The 21020-nt window shown below is 38.9% G+C and overlaps 2 protein-coding genes and 1 long non-coding RNA gene across 3 annotated transcripts; all 3 read left to right on the forward strand.

Moving 5' to 3' along the window:
* Positions 1-2789: 2789 nt before the first annotated feature.
* On the forward strand, positions 2790-3716 carry LOC131018775 (uncharacterized protein At2g29880-like). The gene is made up of 2 exons (XM_057947479.1): positions 2790-3137; positions 3222-3716. The coding sequence occupies exons 1-2, from the start codon at positions 2790-2792 to the stop codon at positions 3714-3716; spliced, it is 843 nt and encodes a 280-aa protein (XP_057803462.1).
* A 297-nt stretch (positions 3717-4013) lies between these two features.
* LOC131018776 (uncharacterized) lies at positions 4014-5367 on the forward strand. Its single transcript, XM_057947480.1, has 2 exons — positions 4014-4574; positions 4663-5367. Exons 1-2 carry the CDS (start codon positions 4014-4016, stop codon positions 5365-5367), a joined length of 1266 nt encoding a protein of 421 aa, XP_057803463.1.
* Positions 5368-19706: 14339 nt separating this feature from the next.
* Positions 19707-20811, forward strand: LOC131016636 (uncharacterized). Its single transcript, XR_009099150.1, has 2 exons — positions 19707-20061; positions 20507-20811. It is a non-coding gene; the product is annotated as an uncharacterized LOC131016636 (long non-coding RNA).
* Positions 20812-21020: the final 209 nt, after the last annotated feature.

Here is a 21020-nt window from a genome sequence, read left to right on the forward strand (position 1 = left end):
GCACTTGAGCTTGAGTTGGTCCTCCGTGAGACTAAGCAAAGGAATTGTTTGCACTTGGGTGCAAAAATCCCGGATGAATTGCAGAGCATCCTCGCTTGGCATCCCGTGGAACACCGGCAGTAAACTCGAGTCATTTGGTTTGAGATTGTAGTTTCTCACAGCAGTGGGGAGCACGATTGCCGACGTGTTGGTATCTCCAATCACAGGTCTGGTGAAGTCTCCCATGTATTCTATGTTCTGGGCCATCTCCTTCTTCTCCTCGTTTAAATTCTGCTCAACTTTGTCCTGTTCAGAGCTGGTTTCTTCCTTGGTGGTTTTCTGCTCAGTGCGGAAGTTGGCAGGGCTGGCTTGGTCTGTGCTGAAATTGGCAGTGCGAACTTCGGCACCGCTGCCAGCGTTGACTTCGGCAGAGCTGGCTGGCAGCGTTGACTTCGGCAGCGAAGAACTTGAAGGCAGGGCTGGCCTCTTCCAACTTGAAGGCAGGGCTGGCAGCGTTGACTTCGGCAGAGCTGGCAGCGTTGACTTCGACAGCGAAGAACTTGAAGGCAGGGCTGGCAGCGTTGACTTCGGCAGAGCTGGCAGCGTTGACTTCGGCAGCGAAGAACTTGAAGGCAGGGCTGGCCTCTTCCTCCTTGAAGGCAGGGCTGGCAGCGTTGACTTCGGCAGAGCTGGCAGCGTTGACTTCGGCAGCGAAGAACTTGAAGGCAGGGCTGGCAGCGTTGACTTCGGCAGAGCTGGCAGCGTTGACTTCGGCAGCGAAGAACTTGAAGGCAGGACTGGCCTCTTCCTCCTTGAAGGCAGGGCTGGCCTCTTCCTCCTTTGTCTCTACGGTGTGCTCTGGAATTTCAGGTTCAGATTCAGAGCCAGAGTAGAAATCGTCAGTTGGAGACACCAATTTGCTTTTAAGACTACGGCGTCCCTGCATGCATAACACTGAACAAACAGATTACGCGTACCGAGTGGAAGAAACGTAAAAAAAAAAAAAAACCGAGAAAAACTGGAAATTAAATAAAGCAAGTAAAAACGACACAACTAAAACGCCTAAAACTTTCCCCGGCAACGGCGCCAAAATTTGACTCAACCTAGAACACCTCTAGTTTGACTTGCAATAGAACAAGGACATTCTAGTGATGGTAAGTTGACCCAGTGTCATCTCTCAAGGAAAGTCTTAAAGGGCTTCTAGTAGTATCGTGGAAAAAGTAATAAAAGAAAGCAGTAAAGAGTTTGATTATTAATCTAGAACTGAAACTTAAAACTGAATTAAAACCAAATTGTAAAATTACTAGGCGAATTAAATTATTAACCCTAGGCAGAATTAAAACAACTTAAATAAAATCTAACTTAAGAAATTAAGTACTTGTAAATTAAAAATAAAACTAATCTAAGCATTAAACTAAAGTGCATAATTTAAATTGCATAATTAAAAAAAAAGCATAAACATGAACTAAAAACATAAACATGATTAAACGAAAATAAATTGAATTGAAATACGAAATACCGTAAATGTCTTGAACGTGTAATTGTGTCACGCAATCACAAACCAATAAATAACTAAAAACTTAACTAAATCGAAAACTAACTAAAAACAATGAATTTTCAATACTATGAAAAAGAAATATGAAAGCAATAAATTATAAATTTCGGATGCCAAGAGATCTCAAGGATGGAGTCTACAACTATAGCAAAAGATAGATGATTTTACAATATAAATGAAACCCTATTTATAGACCTAGCTCTGGTGAGAATAAGCATAGCTAGAAAGTAATCGGTGCTGGCAAGAATAAACATAGTTGGAAAGTAATGGTGCTGGCAAGAATATGCGAAGCTGGAAAGAATAAACATAGCTCTGGAAAGTGAACTCTGATGATTATGCTTGGGAAAGGTAGTCAGCGTTGGCGAAATAGGTGGAGCTGGAAAGTGGTCAGCGCTGGCAAGAAAGGGTGGAGCTGAAAATGGTCAGCGCTGGCAAGAATGGGCGGAGCTGAAAATGGTCAGCGCTGGCAAGAATGAGCGGAGCTGAAAATGGTCAGCGCTGGCAAGTTATGAGCTGAGTTGAAAATGGCCAGCGCTGGCAAGAATGGGTGGAGCTGAAAATGGTCAGCGCTGGCAAGAATGGGCGAAGCTGGATTCGGCAGCGCTGACTACAGTAGCGCTGACTTTGACTGCAGTAGCGCTGACTTTGACTTTGGCACTTAGCTCTGCTATGTCGATGTCTGCTAAAAACACCATTTTTAGCCCAAAAATCTCCAAAATTGCATTCTTCCATCTATAAACCCAAATCTCCTGCAAAGCATCAAACAAACCATAAAACGCACCAATTTCCAGAAGATTTAATTTAAAAAATGCACATGCAAACCCCTAAAATTAGAACAATTAAGCATAAATCAGCTGGCATGCAGCGCTCGTTGGGCCCAAATCACCTGCTGATCCAACGCTCGCTGGGCCCTAGCGGTCGCTGGGCCCAACTAATACTTTATAAATACTCGTATAGCCGTCAGTTTCTTCCTCACACCAAATTGCGATCCAGACTCGAGAAAAAACAGAATTTTAGGGTTCTGCATTAACTATTATCAAGGTATTCTCTCATAAATCTTGTATCTTTATACTATTTTGGTATTCAATTTTTCTATTGCATAAACCTTGTATCTTTATAATTTGTTAGCAGCTATATTCTATTTTTCTATTGCATGTGAGTTGATTACAGTTTTTGTTATTTATATTTATACTTTCTTTTATTCATTGTTATAGTACTATATACGTATACATATTTTGTGTCTAGTAATTCAATCATGGGAGATTCTCAACAACAAGACACGAATAAGAGGGCAGTCTATGAACCGTGGACTAAGGAACAAAGCGATGTATTGTTAGAAATTTTGGTTGAGTCTGCAAAACGGGGATGGCGTGATAATAGTGGTATATTTAGCAAAGCAACTGTTGAAGAAAGAATACTACCTGTTTTTAATAAAAGACTTGGGTGTAATAAGACTTATAACCACTATCTAAGCCGTATCAAATGGTTTAAGACCCGTTGGACTGCTTATTCAACACTCATGAAGTTTAACTCTGGTTTTGGCTATGACAACACCGCTAAAAAGTTCACGGCCTCGGATGAAGTTTGGGATGCATACTGTCAGGTAAACTTATTAGGAATTATACTTTTAAAACAATGTTATTTAACTAATATAGTTAATTAATAAATATATTCTTTATTATGTTAGGCTCACCCAAAAGATGCATACTTGCGCCATGGGAATTGTTCGGATTATGAAGACTTGGAAATTGCTGTTGGAAACGGTGTGGCGGTAGGGAGAAACTCAATTGGATTGGGCAGTGCTACTGATGCTAGGACACTAGGAGCTGAGGAAAATAGTGTACCCCACATAGAGGATTTGAATTATGATGCTGAAACTCAGACGTTTGTAGGACTTACTCAAGACGATCCGCCATCATCCGGTTCCAAATCACCTTTGGTATTTCCTGAAGTGTCTGTGGAATCCAGTCAGAGAAGAGCTCCCACCAAAAGAAGTAGAGGTCAATTTGAGATAAATTCTGGTCACATTGAAAATAGTTCGAATCAGGAAGTCATGGCAGAAATCAAGAAAATCACTACCACAATAGAAGGAGTTCAAAGCCTCTTGGTGAAACGAGATACTATGATAGAGAAGAAAGAAAGGGAAAAAACTTATACAACTTGGGATGCTAGATTTGACTGAAGACGTTCGCACCGAAGCATTTGACTTGCTTGATACCAAGACCAAAAAAGATGGATTTTTGAGAATGACTGTTGATGAACGTAAAAGATGGATAACTTTCAAGATTAGACAGCGTAGGGAACAACGTAGGGAATAGTGATCGTTTTTTTTATACCCTCTTTATATGAGTACATTGTTTTGTTGGTTTTTTATTTTAAGACTTTATTTTCTTCATTAATGAATAAGTTTTTTTTTAATATTTTTAGTCAATTGCTTTTATTATTATTTCAATTATTATTTCATTGTTTATATTACAGTATGAATTATGAAGATAAAATTGAAGATGAAATGGAAGATGAACTTGAAGATGAAATTGAAACAGAAATGGAGCTCGAATATTATGATCAGGTCAGGCTTTTGATGGAGGCAACTAAGGCAATTATCATTTTATTGGGAAGAATTATGACGATGCCTCCGACCATTGACAACTCTTTGATGCGACGACCAAAAACTAGGGAAGGCTTCCATTTTGTACGTAATATGCTCGATGGAGATCCAAACAGTTTTCGACAGTTGTATAGAATGTATCCGGATGTCTTTCTCAAATTATGCCAGATCATTAGAGAGAAAACTCATGTTCAAGATACACGATACACAACTGTTGAAGAAATGGTGGCAACATTCTTGATCATTGTTGGACACAACGATCGTTATTGTAATGTTCGTCAAAGGTTTGGTCGTTCACATTTTGCTACTAGTCAGAACTTCAACAAAATCTTGAGAGCATTGAACACCATAGCACCGGACATGATGGTTAAGCCGACTACAGCAATTCCAGCTAAAATTCGGGAAAGTACACGGTTTTATCCTTTCTTTAAGGTATGGATTATTTCGATATTATATTGAAGTTATTGTAGTATATCAATTTTATGTGCTTTATTTGTATAACATATTCACTTTATTTTAGGATTGTATCGGAGCTATAGATGGAACTCATATCCCAGCCACGGTCATAGGCAGAGACGTAAGCAGTTATCGTAACCGTCATGGGGTGCAATCGCAAAATGTTTTGGCAGCTTGCAACTTTGATTTGCAGTTCATCTATGTGCTTAGTGGATGGGAAGGCTCGGCCCATGATTCAAAACTTTTAACTGACGCATTATCCAGACCTAATGGACTTCATGTGCCTCAAGGTAAATATTTCATAGTGGATTGTGGATTTGCTAATCGCCGTCAGTTTTTGGCTCCGATGCGTGGTGTTCGATATCATCTTAAAGATTTCGGTGGTGACGGTCGTCACCCCAGAAATGCAGATGAGTTGTTCAATCTTCGACATGCATCATTGCGAAACGTGATTGAACGAATTTTTGGAATCTTCAAATCACGATTCACAATTTTTAAAATGGCTCCTCCATTTTTATTTCAAACACAAGCAGAGTTGGTATTGGCTTGTGCTGGGTTGCATAACTTTCTTCGAAAAGAGTGTCGTTCTGATGAATTTCCAATTGAAGATGAAGAAGAGAATTCTGCACCCGATGTTGAGAACGATGCAGACAATTTGGAATATCTTTCTCAAAGCCAGCTGTCTCAGAGGAATGAAGCTAATGCATGGAGAGCAAGTATTGCTAATGCTATGTGGGAAAAAAGGTATGAGACTGAAGATAATGCATAGGGATATGTTTTGATGGATTGTTATCCCAATGTCGCTGAATTATAATTTTTTTTAATATAGATTTTGTCAGATTTCTACAACGGATTTTGATGCATTATATTTTAGATAAAATAAATAATGGCCATTATAATATGATGAATTTTTGAGTAAATGATATTAAAAAAAATTCGATAGTAAAAATTAATAGTACTTCTTATTATCAATTTAAGTTTAATAAAATTTAATTAATTTATATTTAAGAGATGAAATTGCTATTTCTACATCACGCTTATTTCTCTCTTGTCAATTTTACAATCAATGATTCGAAACACTTAAAATAATTTAACTATAAAGTGATGTAAATTTATAGAAGAAATTGATTCGAAACACACAATAAGCTTAAATATATAAATTTATAACATAAATTAATTTAACTAGTGATGTAAATTTATAGAAGAATTCGAATATAAAGTGTTTTGATTGTATAAGATCACTTGAAAGCAACATGCCAATAATAACATATAAAACAAAATCAAATGGCATTCATCCCAAAATCAAGTGCCAAAATCAAATGCCAAAATCAAATGAACATGAAAGAACAGTACTCAAAATCAAGTGCCAAAATCGAAAGAATAGTACTCAAAGTGCCAAAATAATAAAACAATCCAAACATTAATATTTAAACAAATCACCCACGAGGTCTCCACACCTCCCACTGACGCTGTAACTCGGCTATCTGCTGGTCTTGTGCATCAAATCGGGCATTCATATCTTGCCTCAATGATCCAATTGAAGCGTCGAAATGATCACGGAATGAAGTCCAATCATCATGAAATCGTTGATAGTAATCTCCCGACATTGAACCACCAGCTTGCTGATCTTCATTGCCCCTTTCTTCTTCTTCTTGATCTTCGTCTTCGTTATCTTCTTCTTCATTCCCACCAGCTGCGGATGATGTGCCGGCCCCAGAATCACCAATAATGGAAGGACGACGGCCAGCTGCAATCTCGGAGTAAACAAACGTTGTAACACACTGCCTTTTTGCATGAGGAACTATAATGTATCTATCAGAAATCAACTGAGCTCCTTTCAGCTCACTAAAATCAATGAATTCAGGCTTGATTTCCTCATGACCATCCTGAGCGCCCTCGGTGTTAGTTAGAACTCCCAATGCAAATGCCAAACCAGTGACAATGGGACAAAAAGAAGCATGAGCAGAAGACCGTTTCTGCATCTGAGTCATAGCTGACCAAATAAATTGTGAAATGCAAACTTTTGTGCCATTTAAAGCACAAGACAACAAATACACTTCATTTGCATTCACTTTATTTGCCTGCTCTTTTCCAGACACATTATATGCAAGAAATTTGTGCACTATGACCAATGCCGGATCTTTAATGTATCCATTCGGCATACCAGATGAATTCCAATTATCAAACCCCGTCAATTCAATCCAAGCTTGATTTGCATTGAATGACCGAGGTCTCTCAGATTGCCCACTAGAAGAAAATCCAAATGTAGCTTTCATTCTTGCCAAACTAACAATATAGTCCCTCCCATTCATCCTAACTGTAATCTTCTTTTTATCACCACGCACAGACATAGTAGTTAAGAATTCATAACAGAGAGGATCATATCCAGAATACTTAATATTCCTAGCAAAAGTATCCATTCCCAAATTCTTCAACAATCTCATTACTTTACCCTCAAGTCGAAGATCCTTAATCAACTCCAAATCTAAATAATGTGGAGTAGTAATCTCTGATTCGTTAAACTTTTTAAATACTTCACCCTCCCATTCAGAATTCAATTGAAAGGGACATATGTACCTTTCCGAGAGATCTTCCTCCTCCTCTTCCTGATATTCCTCTTCCATATCTTCCTCTATCCTGATGTTGGCGTTTTTTGTTCGCGGCGGCATATTGTCTGATGTCAGCGGTCGTTGGGCTGGGTGGCAGCGTTCGCGCGGTGGTGAAGGTCGTTGAGTTGGGTGGGAAGAGGAGGTGTGTGCGGCTGCGTTTGGAGTTGGAGGAAATAACAAAATTAGGCGTGGGGTGGAGCGCGGTGGAGATGAGAGGCAGCGGACAAAGTGGAAAGAAGGAGAAAATGGCGGTGGCTTAGAGCTGTGGTTCGCGGATGGAAAGGGAGGAGGGTCTGCGGCGCAAATGGAAAAGGATGAAAATAGAGTTAGGGCACCAGCGGTCGCGCAAACGTATATATATAACACAATGCCAGCGCTCGCTGGGTATCCAGCGCTCGCTGGAACCCAGCGCTCGCTGGGTATCCAGCGGTCGTGGCATGCTAGCGGCCGCTGGCTTCGTTTCTATCGCCCGTGGGTGCCCAGCGCTCGCTGCATTTGTGGAATTCAAATCCGAAAATATCACGTCAAATTCTCGCCAATTCATTAAAAATCTCATCAAGAATTCATTCCAAATCATTAAGAATCTGTCAGAATTCTATAGACTTTTAAAATCCACGGACTTTTAAAATCTATAAAAATCCGGAACGAATACACCCCCCTAAAGAAAATAAAATCTGAAAAGAAAAAGAAATAGCAGTAAAAAAATCCGAAAAGCAAAAAAAAGAGAAAGAAATAGCAGTAAAAAAAATGAAACTGAAAAGAAAAAGAAACTAAAGAAAATAAAAACCGAAAAGCAAAAAAAAGAGAAATAAACATAACAAAAAATGAAACTGAAAAGCTAAATGAAAGAAACTGACCTGGAATAAGAGAATTGCGCCACCAACAGGTTTCGAACCCGCGACTTCACACGTGGGTGTAGGTTCAAACCACTTGAATCAGGTGCTCTGATGTTAAATAAAACACGAATGTTTCTATCCTAAGGGTGGAAATTTTTTAAGAAAATATCCAAACAATTAGCCAAAAAATAATATTTGCGCTAAATAATTGATATTGTGGAAATGCAAAAAAAAAAAAAATGTTAGAAGAAAAAAATAATAATTGAAAAGTAGATTTATTTAAAGAAAGATGAGAGAAGAGAGAGAATTTTGTTAAGCTCCAATCTTTAAATAAAGGGAAAAATAGCAATTTAGCCCCTATCATAAACACCCTTATGATGTCTAGCACCATTTACTCAAGATTCGATCAATTAGACCCCCTATATTCCAATATGAGTGCAATTAAGCCCCTCTATCTAGCTAACACTGTTATAAAGAGAGAGAGAGAGAGAGAGAGAGGCTTAATTGCACTCAAATTGGAACATGGGGGCCTCATGACGACGTTAGTATTTTTATTTTATTGCACTGCACATTCACACTCTGCGTCACTAGAATTTAAGAGAAGAGGGAGGAGATCGACTGAAGACACTTTTGCGACTTTAAGCAGCAGCAAAGCCTACTTCTAATTGACTGGGAAGGTATGGCGAATCCACTGGTCTCCGACGAGGCGCGCTACTAGTTCGTCACCCTTTGTCGCGCCTTCGACGAGGTTAACACTCAGAAAACCCATTTACAGAAAAAACCTTTCATTTCATTTTCCCAAACCAAACAACCCTTCAGTGATTGAATTGGTTAATTGAAAAACTTTTATAATCAATGAAAATTTTGGGTTTGATTTATTTACTCGCAAACTCAAAACTCCGTTAATTATCGTTAGAAATCTCGCCAAACATTAACTCAGATTAATTGAACTCCATTATTATATCATACTTGTCGCAATTCACTCTTTACTTAAACGCGTCGGGTCACCATTATCATAGTTTCTTAAGCAGAATCACGCGCAACTCAAGACCAAATTCAGCCAGGTTGAATATCTTGCGCCACTTTTGTTTGTATCTTTGTGTTGATAAGATTCCAGATCTGTTGATTTTGCTTATGTGCGTGTGAATGGGTTATTTGTCTTATGTTTAGTGATATCTCTGTGATTCCAGATTACGTTTGATTTGTCTTATGTTTGCTTGTGTGCACCACCGATCTCTTCCTCTTCTCTTAAATTTCGGCGACACAGAGAAAGTGAAGGTGAATTGCAATAATAATAAAAAAGTTTACAAACAGCGTCATTAGACCCCCCATGTTCCAATTTGGGTACAATTAAACCCCTTCGTCTAACGACGACCTGCACCCAAATTGGAACATGAGGGGTTTGATTGATCGAATATTGAATATAGGGTGCCAAACGCCATAGGATGTCTATGATGGGGGCTAACTTACTATTTTTCCCTTAAAACTTTAACAATTTTAATCAAATATTTACATAAACTATATTAAATAAAAGCACTTGTCGTGACCCTTTAGTTTGATATGCATAACTATATTTTATAAGTAGCCAAATTTCACAATTTTAGAAGAAGAAATAAAGATAAAGAGGAAGAAAAAAAAATATAAACCTTCCATTTTATTATAATCACAAAATTCCTATTCAATTTTGAAATTGATGAAATTTGTCTTTTTTAATAATATAGATTATGTGCACTTATCATTTCTCTTTAATGTTTATAAAAAAAAGATAATTTCCCTATTTATATGTAGTTGGCATGGGACATATAATAGTTGAAAAATTAATATGTTCCTTCTTTTTTAGGAAAAAATATGAATTCATATATTTAAATAGTAACGAGTAATATCTAGAAGTCAAGTAGGAACGTTTATATCATTATAGCATTAGAACTAATAGCCATGTTAGTTAGTTCATGTGCTGCCTTATTAATGTTGCGCCGCATGATAAAATAAAAAATCACATCTTACTAACATGTTGAAAAGTTTCCCACAAATCGTCACTCAGAGCTTCAAATTCCTTGTATGTATTGTGAAGCACATGAATAGCCAAAAGAGCATTAGTAAACATAACGATCGATCCCGTCGCATATCTACTTCAATACATAAGTCAGTAGACTCAATACTAATAAGCAAAGCATGTAATTTCCCGAGAAGAGTCGTAGGTATATAACCAATCGGCTTAGTCCCAGATATAGGGGCGGACCGAGAGTAGGGCGGTGGGGGTACAACTGTACCCCAAAATCTTATTGGATCAAAATTTAAAATACCCACTTCCATAACTTATCTATCAAAAATACCCACTTTCATAACACATCTTATAAAACTACCCATCTCACAATTAAGGACAAAACTACCCTTTAACAAATCCTCTAAATAAATCATCATAATACAATTCCATGTTCAAATCGGAAATAGTTGGTGAAGACTTATCAGGCCCAACATGCTTCCGTAACACTTCAAAATTAATCTTAACATAAATCAACATTATACCTTTAGTCGACTGGTCTTCTTCAGGAGTCAGTGCTTGTTGCGTTTTACGGACCGTCTGCCCTCAAGGCTCCGTCCAACCACGCGCTCGCAAGGGATGGTTGCAACCTTCCTCCTTCACTAAGTGCCGACGTATAATACTTTGTTGATAAATGAAAGAAAATTTTCTACTAAACCGGAAAGTTGAGCAAAAACAAAAGCGTTTATAGAGAAATTATAAAATACTTAATTTATTTCATAAAACATCCCCTAGGGAGGAGACAAACTTGTTTTAGCTACTCATTCGTAGCTAATACTTGTATACATAAAATTTAAAAGAACTAAAAACTAAAATTAAAAAACTTTTGAGAAACAGAAAATTAAAAATTACAAAGACAAAATTCTAGAGAGAGAGTGTGTTGTGTGAGAGAGTTGTGAAATATTCGATGATCCCTTTCTCTCCAGAGCTCGGGGTTTTATAGAGGTCTGATGCCCTCTATAATTGCTTGGTGGTTGGCATTGGATTCCTTCCTCGTGGCCAGCTAGCTTAGATGGTGACTGCCATCTTCTTTTGTCGGCAATAATGGCCGACACCAGCTTGTGCCTTCACATGCCTCCGTGGTCCCTCACTCCATTATTTAGCTGATGGTAGAGGCCTGCTGCTTTTTTCTCCACTCAATTTTATCGGTTGAGTGGTCTTCCTGTATTTTTACCTTACTTTTAATAAGGTAATCTGTCCTTTCCTTCCACTCACCTTTGTCGTCTTCTTTTGGTGAGTTGTCCGCCTGTATGATAACCCACTCACTTTTGTCGTTTTCTTTTTGGTGAGTGAGATTCTCGTTGTGAGTCACATGACTCCGTTTTCTTTGTCGGGCATCTTACTTTTTTGGTGCCCGAGGTGCTCGTCCACGTGGAGTCTTGTGCTCCTCATACTCGTCGAATCGGAATCTTCTTCGATCGGGTTTTGGGAGAAAACCTTTTCCAAATTTCGGTTCCTTCTGCGTCGGGCATTCTACGCAGATATGCTCAATCCAATGGCCCAAGTGAGCCATATTGCAGAACTTGCGACGAGTCTCCTTGCTCTCCGTGATCTTGTTTTGCCAGAGCATTTGCCTTTTTTCCTCAAAGGCTTTTTCGGCAAATTTGGTGGTGGTTCCCGTCATAGTGTTTAACAGGAACGATCCCAGACTTGAATTCTGAAAGAACTTAAATATGGACTTGACTTTGTCCATCTCCGTGAGACAGACCCACAATCCCCATGCTCGTCGGGTGGAGATTTGATCCTCCTTGTAAGTGGCGACGATTGAGGAATGATAATCAGGGGCCTTGATTCGGTTTAAGGCCTGGTTGTCTGGTCTTTGAAGCTTTATGAAATGAAAAGCTTCGTGGTTTCCCTTCCCTGCTGGTTCTGGGGCTGCACTAAAGAAGTATAGCTCCAAAACATCTCCTCGCTTGAGCGACTCGTTGTTTGCCCAAGCATCATACACCGTTTCTTGGATCCATTTTGGTAGACCCTTGATTCCGGCGAATGCTGGAGATACGGTATAAACTGAAGCCAAAGCTCCAAACTCATACCATTCTTTAACATCCTGTGGATTGGCACCGGTGGTCATCCACACACGAGGATATTTTCCTCCTACATCAACCTGGCAGTTCCCCGAGTTAATGCCTTTCCTGGTGTTGAGTTTCTCCCACCTGCTTTGGTATAGCTGCCAAAAAGGAGATATTTCAACAAAATCAGTATCAACCTTAGATTTGCCCGTCACCGGCCTAAGGCTGATCTCTCCCTCTTTTTCCCTAGAGGTGGAGGGTTGACATGTTGGTTCGGGCGGTGAAGCCTTAGCAACATCTTTTTCTTGAGGATCCGGTTTTGACACCTTAGCCTCAGAACTCGTGCTAGGGGTACTTGAATCCCCTGCTACCGGTAATCCGCCCGGTACGGTAATGCCTGCTTCGATTAGGGGAGCCCTAATCCCGTGCAGGAGCGGCTTGTGAATTGTATCATGAAGATTTATCATCTCCTTAATACATGCTTGTATACGGTTGGATACTTTGGTTTCATCATCCGTTTGTATCCTTCCAGCTTGTTTGGCATGGAGTATACACTCTTGCCATTCTTGTTGTAGCATCTCCATATTATCTTGGAGCTGCCTCTGGTGTATGATGATGGCGTCAACCTCAGTTGGCTCCATCCCTTGTCAGAAAATCTGCAAGAATATTATCATCAGATTTCAAAATGACAATATTAAACTCATAATATTGGCATTCAGCTTGCCATCGAAGTAATCTAGCCTTTACAGGTTTAGATTCTATTTTCTTGGTTAAGAAAACCTTAACATTAGTGTTATCGACTTTCAGAGTAAATTTCTTTGCCAGTAAGAATAGCGGCCATTTTTTGAACGCCTTTCTAACTGCATAGAATTCCTTCTCGTTGATGTGCCATCGCACAGCTTCACTGTCGGAAAAGAGACCGCTACAGTATCTTCATGGTTCATCTCCATAGGGGGTGATTTTAGTGAGCACGGCTGCCCACCAGAAGTCACTCACATCTGTGTATAGGACGAGTTCATCCTCATCTTGGGGTATGGAAAGTTTTGGGAGATTTTTGCAAATCTCTTTCAGCTTTTTCATGCCTTCGCGATGCTCCTCCTTCCATATGAATGGAACATCTTTCTTCAGTAGTGGACTGAAGATTTTCCTATGCTCTGCAAGGTTTTTGATGAACATCCCTGCAAAGTTAACAACTCCAAGGAAACTCTGAAGCTGCTTCTTTTCTTTGAGATCTTCTGGGAATTTCTGGACTTTTTCCACAATATGATCTTGTAGAATTATTCCCGACTCATCGATCTCGATTCCCAGAAACTCCATCTTCTGGGTAGCAATGACTGCCTTCTTTTCAGACAACACTAATCCTTCTTGGTGACAAACATCCGCAAAGATCTCCAGATGCCTGACATGTTCATGAATGTTTTTTGATGCAATAAGAATATCATCAATATAAACAAACATGAATGAAGAATAATCTTTGAAAAGATTATCCATCTTTCTTTGGAATATCTGAGGCGCGTTGGCTAGCCCCATTGGCATGACATTCCAGACATAGTGTCCTTGTGGAGTTGAGAAGGCTGTGAACTTCTTACTCTCTTCCTCCATGCGAATCTGGTAAAATCCTGATTTGCAGTCAAACTTTGAGAATACCTTTGCACTTCTGATGCAGTTGATAAGGTGTTCTCTGCTTGGGATGAAATATCCATCAAACTCAAGAATGTCATTAATCCCTTTGTAATTAATTACCAATCTTAGTTTTCCTCGCTTGATCTCCCCATGATTTCTCACCAGAAATCCAGGACTACTGTAAGGCGATTTTCCTGGTTCGATCAACTTTAAATCAAGGTGTTCCTTGATTATGCTCCTCATATCCTGCTGATCTTGAGTGTTCATCAGGATAGGTCTGAACCTTACGAACTCATGCTCCTTTCTAGTTTTAACTTTCAGTGAAGCTTTGAGCTGGTTCTTGTCCCACCATGCCAAAGGATCCTCATGATAACACTTCTGGATTCTTCTTTTGACGTCGGCTATGGACACCTGTTCTTCTTCCTTAATATCTTTATGTGATATCAAGGAGACTTTGAGGATTTGTGTTTCCCCTTCGGAGAGATCTGGGAATCCCTCGATTCTGCATTTGAGCAAAATATCTCTGAATCTCTGTTGATCCTTCATTTGTGGTCTCCAGAGTCTGCCATCCTCACCACGCTTGCTGCGGAATTGGATTGACATTGAGCGATTAAAATCTCATTCGAGCCTTTGCACAATGATCTTATGGTCACAATTGGTTGTGACCTCTTGAAGGATTGACACCACGCTTCCTGGCTTCATTGTCCTGGTATACCTCTTGAAGGTTTGCAGAAAATTATTTCCAAATAATATATCTGCGCCGGTATCATGGAAATAGATTGGTGGAGTCTTGACATTGTACCAAGGTGTTTGGCCTGCTCCGCCGATCAACATTTATGTCTGTTTTACTCCTTTTGATAAGAGAAGAATCTTCTTGGAGAAATCCCTTCCCGCAATTCGAGTCAGTTCTTCTTCAACTTCTGTTGGAAAGACTCCTCTTTTTGCCGTACAGATTCCTGCTCCTGAATCAACATAAGCAGCAAAATATTCTGCTTTGAATTCCTCGTATAACATCCCCATAGAGATGTAAATCGAGAATGGACTCGTCATTGGATCAACAACCTCCTTCCTCCGATTGTGATCTCCATTCCACTTGCTTTCCATGACCATGGCTGATAGTTGTCGAGGAAATTACATCCTAAGATTAGGACATCAACTTCTTGTCCGGCTTCGCCTTCGACTTGGATTTCAAAGCCTCCGACTTCCAGTGCTCCGATAGATCGGTTACTTTCTGGATTCGCCAAATAATACAATGTGTTGCAAGGAAACTGGTTTTTCCTTTTAGTTGTATTAAATCTTGTGGAAACACGTCTCCATCCTTCAGGGCATTTGAGATTCACTCTTATGCTTGGAACCGGTGCTTCCTGGATCACCCTTCTCTCATAAGAATGAGAAAAACTCCTTTCAAAAGGCCTTGAGGTCAGCCTATCTCCTTGGAATGATAGCCTTGGTGCTCCCAATCTGAGACTTTGATTGTGTTCTAGCACCTGCTTATCTCCTACTTCGATATCGATTTCCCTAATCTGGGGAATCTCCACTCGGTTCGGATTTACTGCTTTGGCTACTTCTTCGAATATTTCTGGGATTTCAATAAATTCTTTCCCCAGAAATAAATCCGTGTGGTGGGAATTTGATAGGGCATACGATACTTGATATTTAATCGAGTATGGCCTATTTCATTCTGTCATTAGCTCCTTCCTCTTGTAGTCATGATAGAGTGTCAGGGCTCGGCTGAAAGATGAATCCTGGAGATTATAAGCGATTTATGGATATAATTCGGTTATGATCTTCTTGGCATAGAGATTGCCTGAGAAAGCTCCCAGAACTGCATCTTTTGGATCTCTAATCCTCTTGTCGCAAATTGCAACATCAATTGGTGTATCTGTCCCTGGTGAGAGGGCAGATTTAATTACCAACTGAATTGCTCCAATATGAATCCATTTCATCGTGCTGGCGATTTCTGGCTTCATTTTTGAGAGATCCCTCCGCACGTCTGCGGCTGGAACTAATTGTATCTCCACATGGTTGCCTGTTATTTCAATTGGAAGCGCCAACTCTCGACTGGTCACGCCGAAGAAGACATGATGCTTTCTTTTGAATGGACTCAAGCTGTGTAGAACTTGATTCATTCTCCCGCTTGAAAACCCTTGGTATGTTTGTACCTCCGTGGTTTTCTCCTTGAGTTTTTTCACGAGTTTCTTCACCACCTCTTCTTGTGGAATCAGAAAATGGCTGATAAATCCTTTCTGATCCTCCTTTTGAGAGTGAAAAACCTCGTTCTCTTCTTTAGTCTGACTCGTCTCCGGATGATCCATAAGTCGTATCCGAATCTTCAGAACTAAAGACTTCTTCTTGCTCGTATATACTCTCATCAGAGGATATATCTTCGAACCGATATACTGGCATCAGTTCTTGGTTGTAGATGGCATCTTCGATATTCGGTGTGGATTCGAATCTCCTCATCACTCTTTTCTCGTTGTCGGGGCAGTTGGTAGAAATATGCCCCTTTGCACCGCATGTCCAGCAGTTGCAATCTTTGAAACTTTCATTTGATTTGGCCTGGGTGCGCCTGAAAGTTTTCCTTGCCGGGTTTCACTTTTGAGATGAAAACCGACTTCTTGATGGTCCGCTCCGTTGGCCAGATTTGTAGGAGCGTGCCTTCTGTCTGGTCCACATAGTCCTTGGCTTCCAAGGACTCCTCCTTGATCTTTTTTCATAGGGTTGGTACCTATGTTTCTTTCTGCTCTTCCTTTGATACAGCAACTCGGCTCCAATCTCTATTGGAAGATCAATGTTGTCGCACATCAATGGAGATCTTTTGTTGAGTCTTCTCAATTTCTTGAGATTTCTCTGGTCCGCTGCCTTCTGGCACCATTCGGACAGCTTCCTATGTACATATGACATCCTTCTTGATGCACTATCAAGAGGATAATCTCCTGGTGACACATACTCGTTGATGAGCATCTCCCTCCATGGACTCGGAAACTTTGTGAAAAAGAGATCATTGGCGGTCTGATCATCAACTACCCCCATATGAACATATAGGGCGTACATGCGCAGAAATTCATCGAGAGCTTTTGGCTCTAGCACCACCAATCTTAGATTGTAAAGTGCCTGTCGATATTTTTTGCGCTTCTCTTCTGTAGATCCTTCGAAAAAATCCATTCCAAGGAAATGAATTTTAATCTGATGGGTAACCAATTCAAGGATTTCAAGAGCTGATGTCTTGGTGAACAACTCATTCTTCTCCTTTGTTGACGCTTTATCCCAGAATTGCTTTTCCATGCCGGCAAAACTTGCCTCAAAGATTTTGACAAATTCATCTTTGTCATATTCTATCGTGGCAATTACGATCTTCATTGCTGAAGCCCATTCATCGATGAGACATTCCCAATCTTTGAAACTGGCTTCATCGATGTTGAGAATCAATCCGTATGGATGGATTGGTTCAAGTGTGGCCTTTCCTACAAGAGTATCCCGCATCTGAGGCCGGCGTCGTCTGGTTCGTTGATAATGGCTCGAATCTTCTTGAGCCCCATCTCTTTTAGACAATTCTGCTTGTGAATGCTCAGTTTTGGGCACCTCTCATTCTTGGTTCATCTTTAGATCAACCATGTTTAGGTTAGCAAATGACTCTGCTAACTCTTGTAGATCTTCTAATCCGATTCGATCAAGGTTATTCATGATTTTTTCCTTTCACGATTCGGATTATGTCCTCCGGCTGCAACTCCTTGGGCGCTGCATTGAGTGGTAGTGGATACGTCGGGTCTTTGGACCACGAATTCCGAATTTTTCCGGAACATGGTTTCCGCCGTTCAATGTTCTCCACCATTTTCAGAATATCACGTAAGGGGCTTAGAGTTTCCTCTTGTCGGAGTGATATTTTGCTCATTTCTACCGGTAGATCATACAGCTTGATGCCATAGCATTCCACCGTTCTTTGAATCTCCCGCAAGTTGACGTTGTCGGAAGAGTTTGGCTCGATCTTTTGGTAGCTAGGATAAGCTACTCCCGCCTTGTCCTTCTGTTCCATTAGTCGTGGGACTGATGGGCTTCATCTCTTGTTCGTTCAATCGCCGTTCTGATCCCGACGATTCCCATGAGAGTCTCATGATAGGATTGAATACCCGTGATAATATCACGAATAATTTCTGCATCTTCTCCTCGTCGAATATTCGTCACGAGGGCTCGATTGTTCCAGTTTAGATCGTCTAAAAGACGAGTAGTTTCTCTCTCCAAATTTTGAAGAGAATTCCTGTATACAATACATCTCGGACACTCGTCCGGATCCATAACAATTTTTATGGAGTCTCCTCCCACATAGGTTAATCATAAAATAAATTAAATATAATATAATTCCTTTATAAAAATTCGCTCTGGTACCAATTTTGAAAGCGCGGATTAATGTATAAGATGAAGAATTAAGAGAGATACAGTATAAGGGTAGGAATGGAATTTCACTATGAAGTGAGTATTTTTCATAGATGTTTTATAAGGATGGGTAGATTTGATAGATATATTATAAAAGTGGGTATTAAAAACCATTTGCCCAAAATATTTTATAATGAGTGTTATGTACCCTAAAAAGTTGCATTTCCCTTTGTTTCAGGCTCAAGTCCTTACTTTTGGGTTTTGGTCTTTTTTTCAATCAATCCAATTTTAAAAAGATTGTATGTGTTATGTGTTTAATTATTTAATAAAAAACTAAAAATAGAAATAGATTTGAGAGAGGACGAGAGTTCGAAGGTTAAGAAAAAAGGAAAGAAATGACTGCCTACCAAAATTTGAGAGTTGAGACTTTGAGCTTTAAGTTAGAAAAAAAAAAATACTCTTTTTATTTTAGTTTGTCGTACTTCGAAATTCAAAATCCTGAATCCATGACCGCCAACTGCAATAATAATAGTTGAAAAATCCATATGATCCCTAATTGCAAATTAGAATTAGTCTATTTCATGCATTCTCAATTCCGCGTACAAATTAATAAATGCAGTTCCACAATTATTATTTTTAGTTAGACGATAAAATAATTGCACATTTTATTAGACCCTAGCTAGATTGACAAAAATATTCAGTTTGCTTTCGGATTTTATTCGCAGTTACTCAATAAACCAATAAAACTTTAAATAAAATCATATGGGAGAAAGTGTTTAAATAAAATCATATGGGAGAAAGTGAAAATGCGCAAATATAAATAAACTTTTACTCTAATGATGTAATAGTGACAATATTTTAATTATATATCTTTTTTGGGGATAGCTTAACTATATATAGAGATTTTAAGCTTTGATTATTTTATTATGGATAGCTTAATTTAATTATAAATTTTAATTTTTATTTTAATTATAATTATTATTTTTTTAGGGGGATTTTAATTATATTATAATCATTATTGTGCATCTTAGGAGAGCATTCTAGTAATGAGAAATAAATCAAAAGCAAAATAAATCCGTTTCTTGAGCGTGGACGACAAAAATATTTCGCAATGATTAAAAGATAATCACCATGTATATCTTTGCTAATCCCCAGTGATAAAAGGATTCGAAACTTTTGACCAAGTGGGAGACATTCCGTATTAATTTTAATTTGGCATGTCGTTTTTCTTTTTCTTTTTCTTGACAAAATGCTCGACAAAGGATTAATTAATTAGAAGAGGGTCCATTTTGGTTTTAAAACATTACTCCCTCAGTCCCAATACCAAGTTTCATTTTTGGTCTGTCTCACGAAGCAAGATTAGTTTCTAAAAATAGCAAAAAAATTACTCTTCATTCATCTTTTCACTTTTTCATCTACACACTTGACACAAAATACCAATTTTTTAATTCCCATACCGAGAAGAACTAGGTCTTGTTTCATGGAACGAAGAAAGTATTATATTGAGAGGATAGGTGTAATCTGCACTTATCAAGGAAAGCAAAAGGTAGAATAAAATCAAGAAAAAGGTGATAACTAATATTGGTTGTTTGGTCACTATTTGTGATATGCAGGGGCGGAGCCAAGGGGGGGGCAGTGGGGTCACTGGACCCCCCTGGAATTTGGCAATTTTCGCAGGGGTATTTTAGTAATTTCAAATATAGTGCTAAAAAAAATAAAAAATAATAATTCTAGGGCTCAATTTTGCATCTGTCGACGACTCAACCTAACCTCAGAATTTTTTCCATTTCAATTGGGCGCCGCTGCTCTTTCCGCTGTGAATCGCCATTCTCAAGCTGTGCCCCGCCGCTTTCCGGCTTCTCTACCAGCTACCGTTGTCGACGCCGTCACCGACTATCTGCCTTCAGCTGTGCGCCGCTGACTGATCTCCTGCTGCAAGCTGCGACTGTCTGCGGCAGCCGGCAGTGCGAGGTAATTTTTAAAGTCAAGAAGCTATGTTTTCCATTCCAATTGAAGACTTTATTATTTGGAAATAGCTATGTTTTCAAAGAAGTTGGGTGTTTTAATTTAATTTTCTTTGTTTATTCCTTGATTGTAATGGGAGTTTGCTGTCCCTTGAATTGAACGAACACTTCGATTTTGAAGATAGAGTTTTTATTGTTTGAAAAAATGTATATTGATTAAGTTTGTGGTAGATGCACCGAATGGGTACTTGAATCACTTGATACTTGAAAATTTGGTTGATATTTTTAATTTGGCAAGTCAAGTCAGTGGATAGCTTTAATTTGTGTGTAGTGGATTATGGATAGATATTTAATATTTTGACAAGTGATTGGATTGGATATATATATATTTCTTGCCGAGAAGATGGTTTCTACAAGGAAACATGATATTTTTCCATTGGTGTATTTGTTAGTTAAGTTATCATTGACTTTACCAGTTGCCACTGCTACCGTTGAAAGAGCCTTTTCAGCAATAAAGATCATCAAGAGTGTTCTTCGCAATCGTATGGGAGACAATCTTTTGAACGATTGCTTAGTACCTTATATTGAAAATGATGTGTTTGTAAATGTTACTAATGAAGCTATTATGCAAAGGTTTCAGAGCATGAAAAATAGGAGAGAAATGTTGTTAGTTGAGAAATAAATTATTTTTTTACTTGTTATGTAATTTAAATGACATTATAATTATGTTAATGATTATTATTTGTTTTTTATTTAATTTTTATTATTTATTTAATTATTAATTTTATTTAAAAAAAATTGGACCCCCCTGATTTCAAAGTCTGGCTCCGCCCCTGGTGATATGATCTCATAATTCTATCTTCATGGATTCATTATGATTTCAAAAACTGAAATCATTCAAACTCAAATCTTTGTCCAACTAACTCAGTATTATAAATTATGATTATCCTTTGTTACATCATTTCA

The sequence above is a fragment of the Salvia miltiorrhiza genome, chromosome 3 (assembly GCF_028751815.1).
Source record: "Salvia miltiorrhiza cultivar Shanhuang (shh) chromosome 3, IMPLAD_Smil_shh, whole genome shotgun sequence".
NCBI lineage: Eukaryota > Viridiplantae > Streptophyta > Magnoliopsida > Lamiales > Lamiaceae > Salvia > Salvia miltiorrhiza.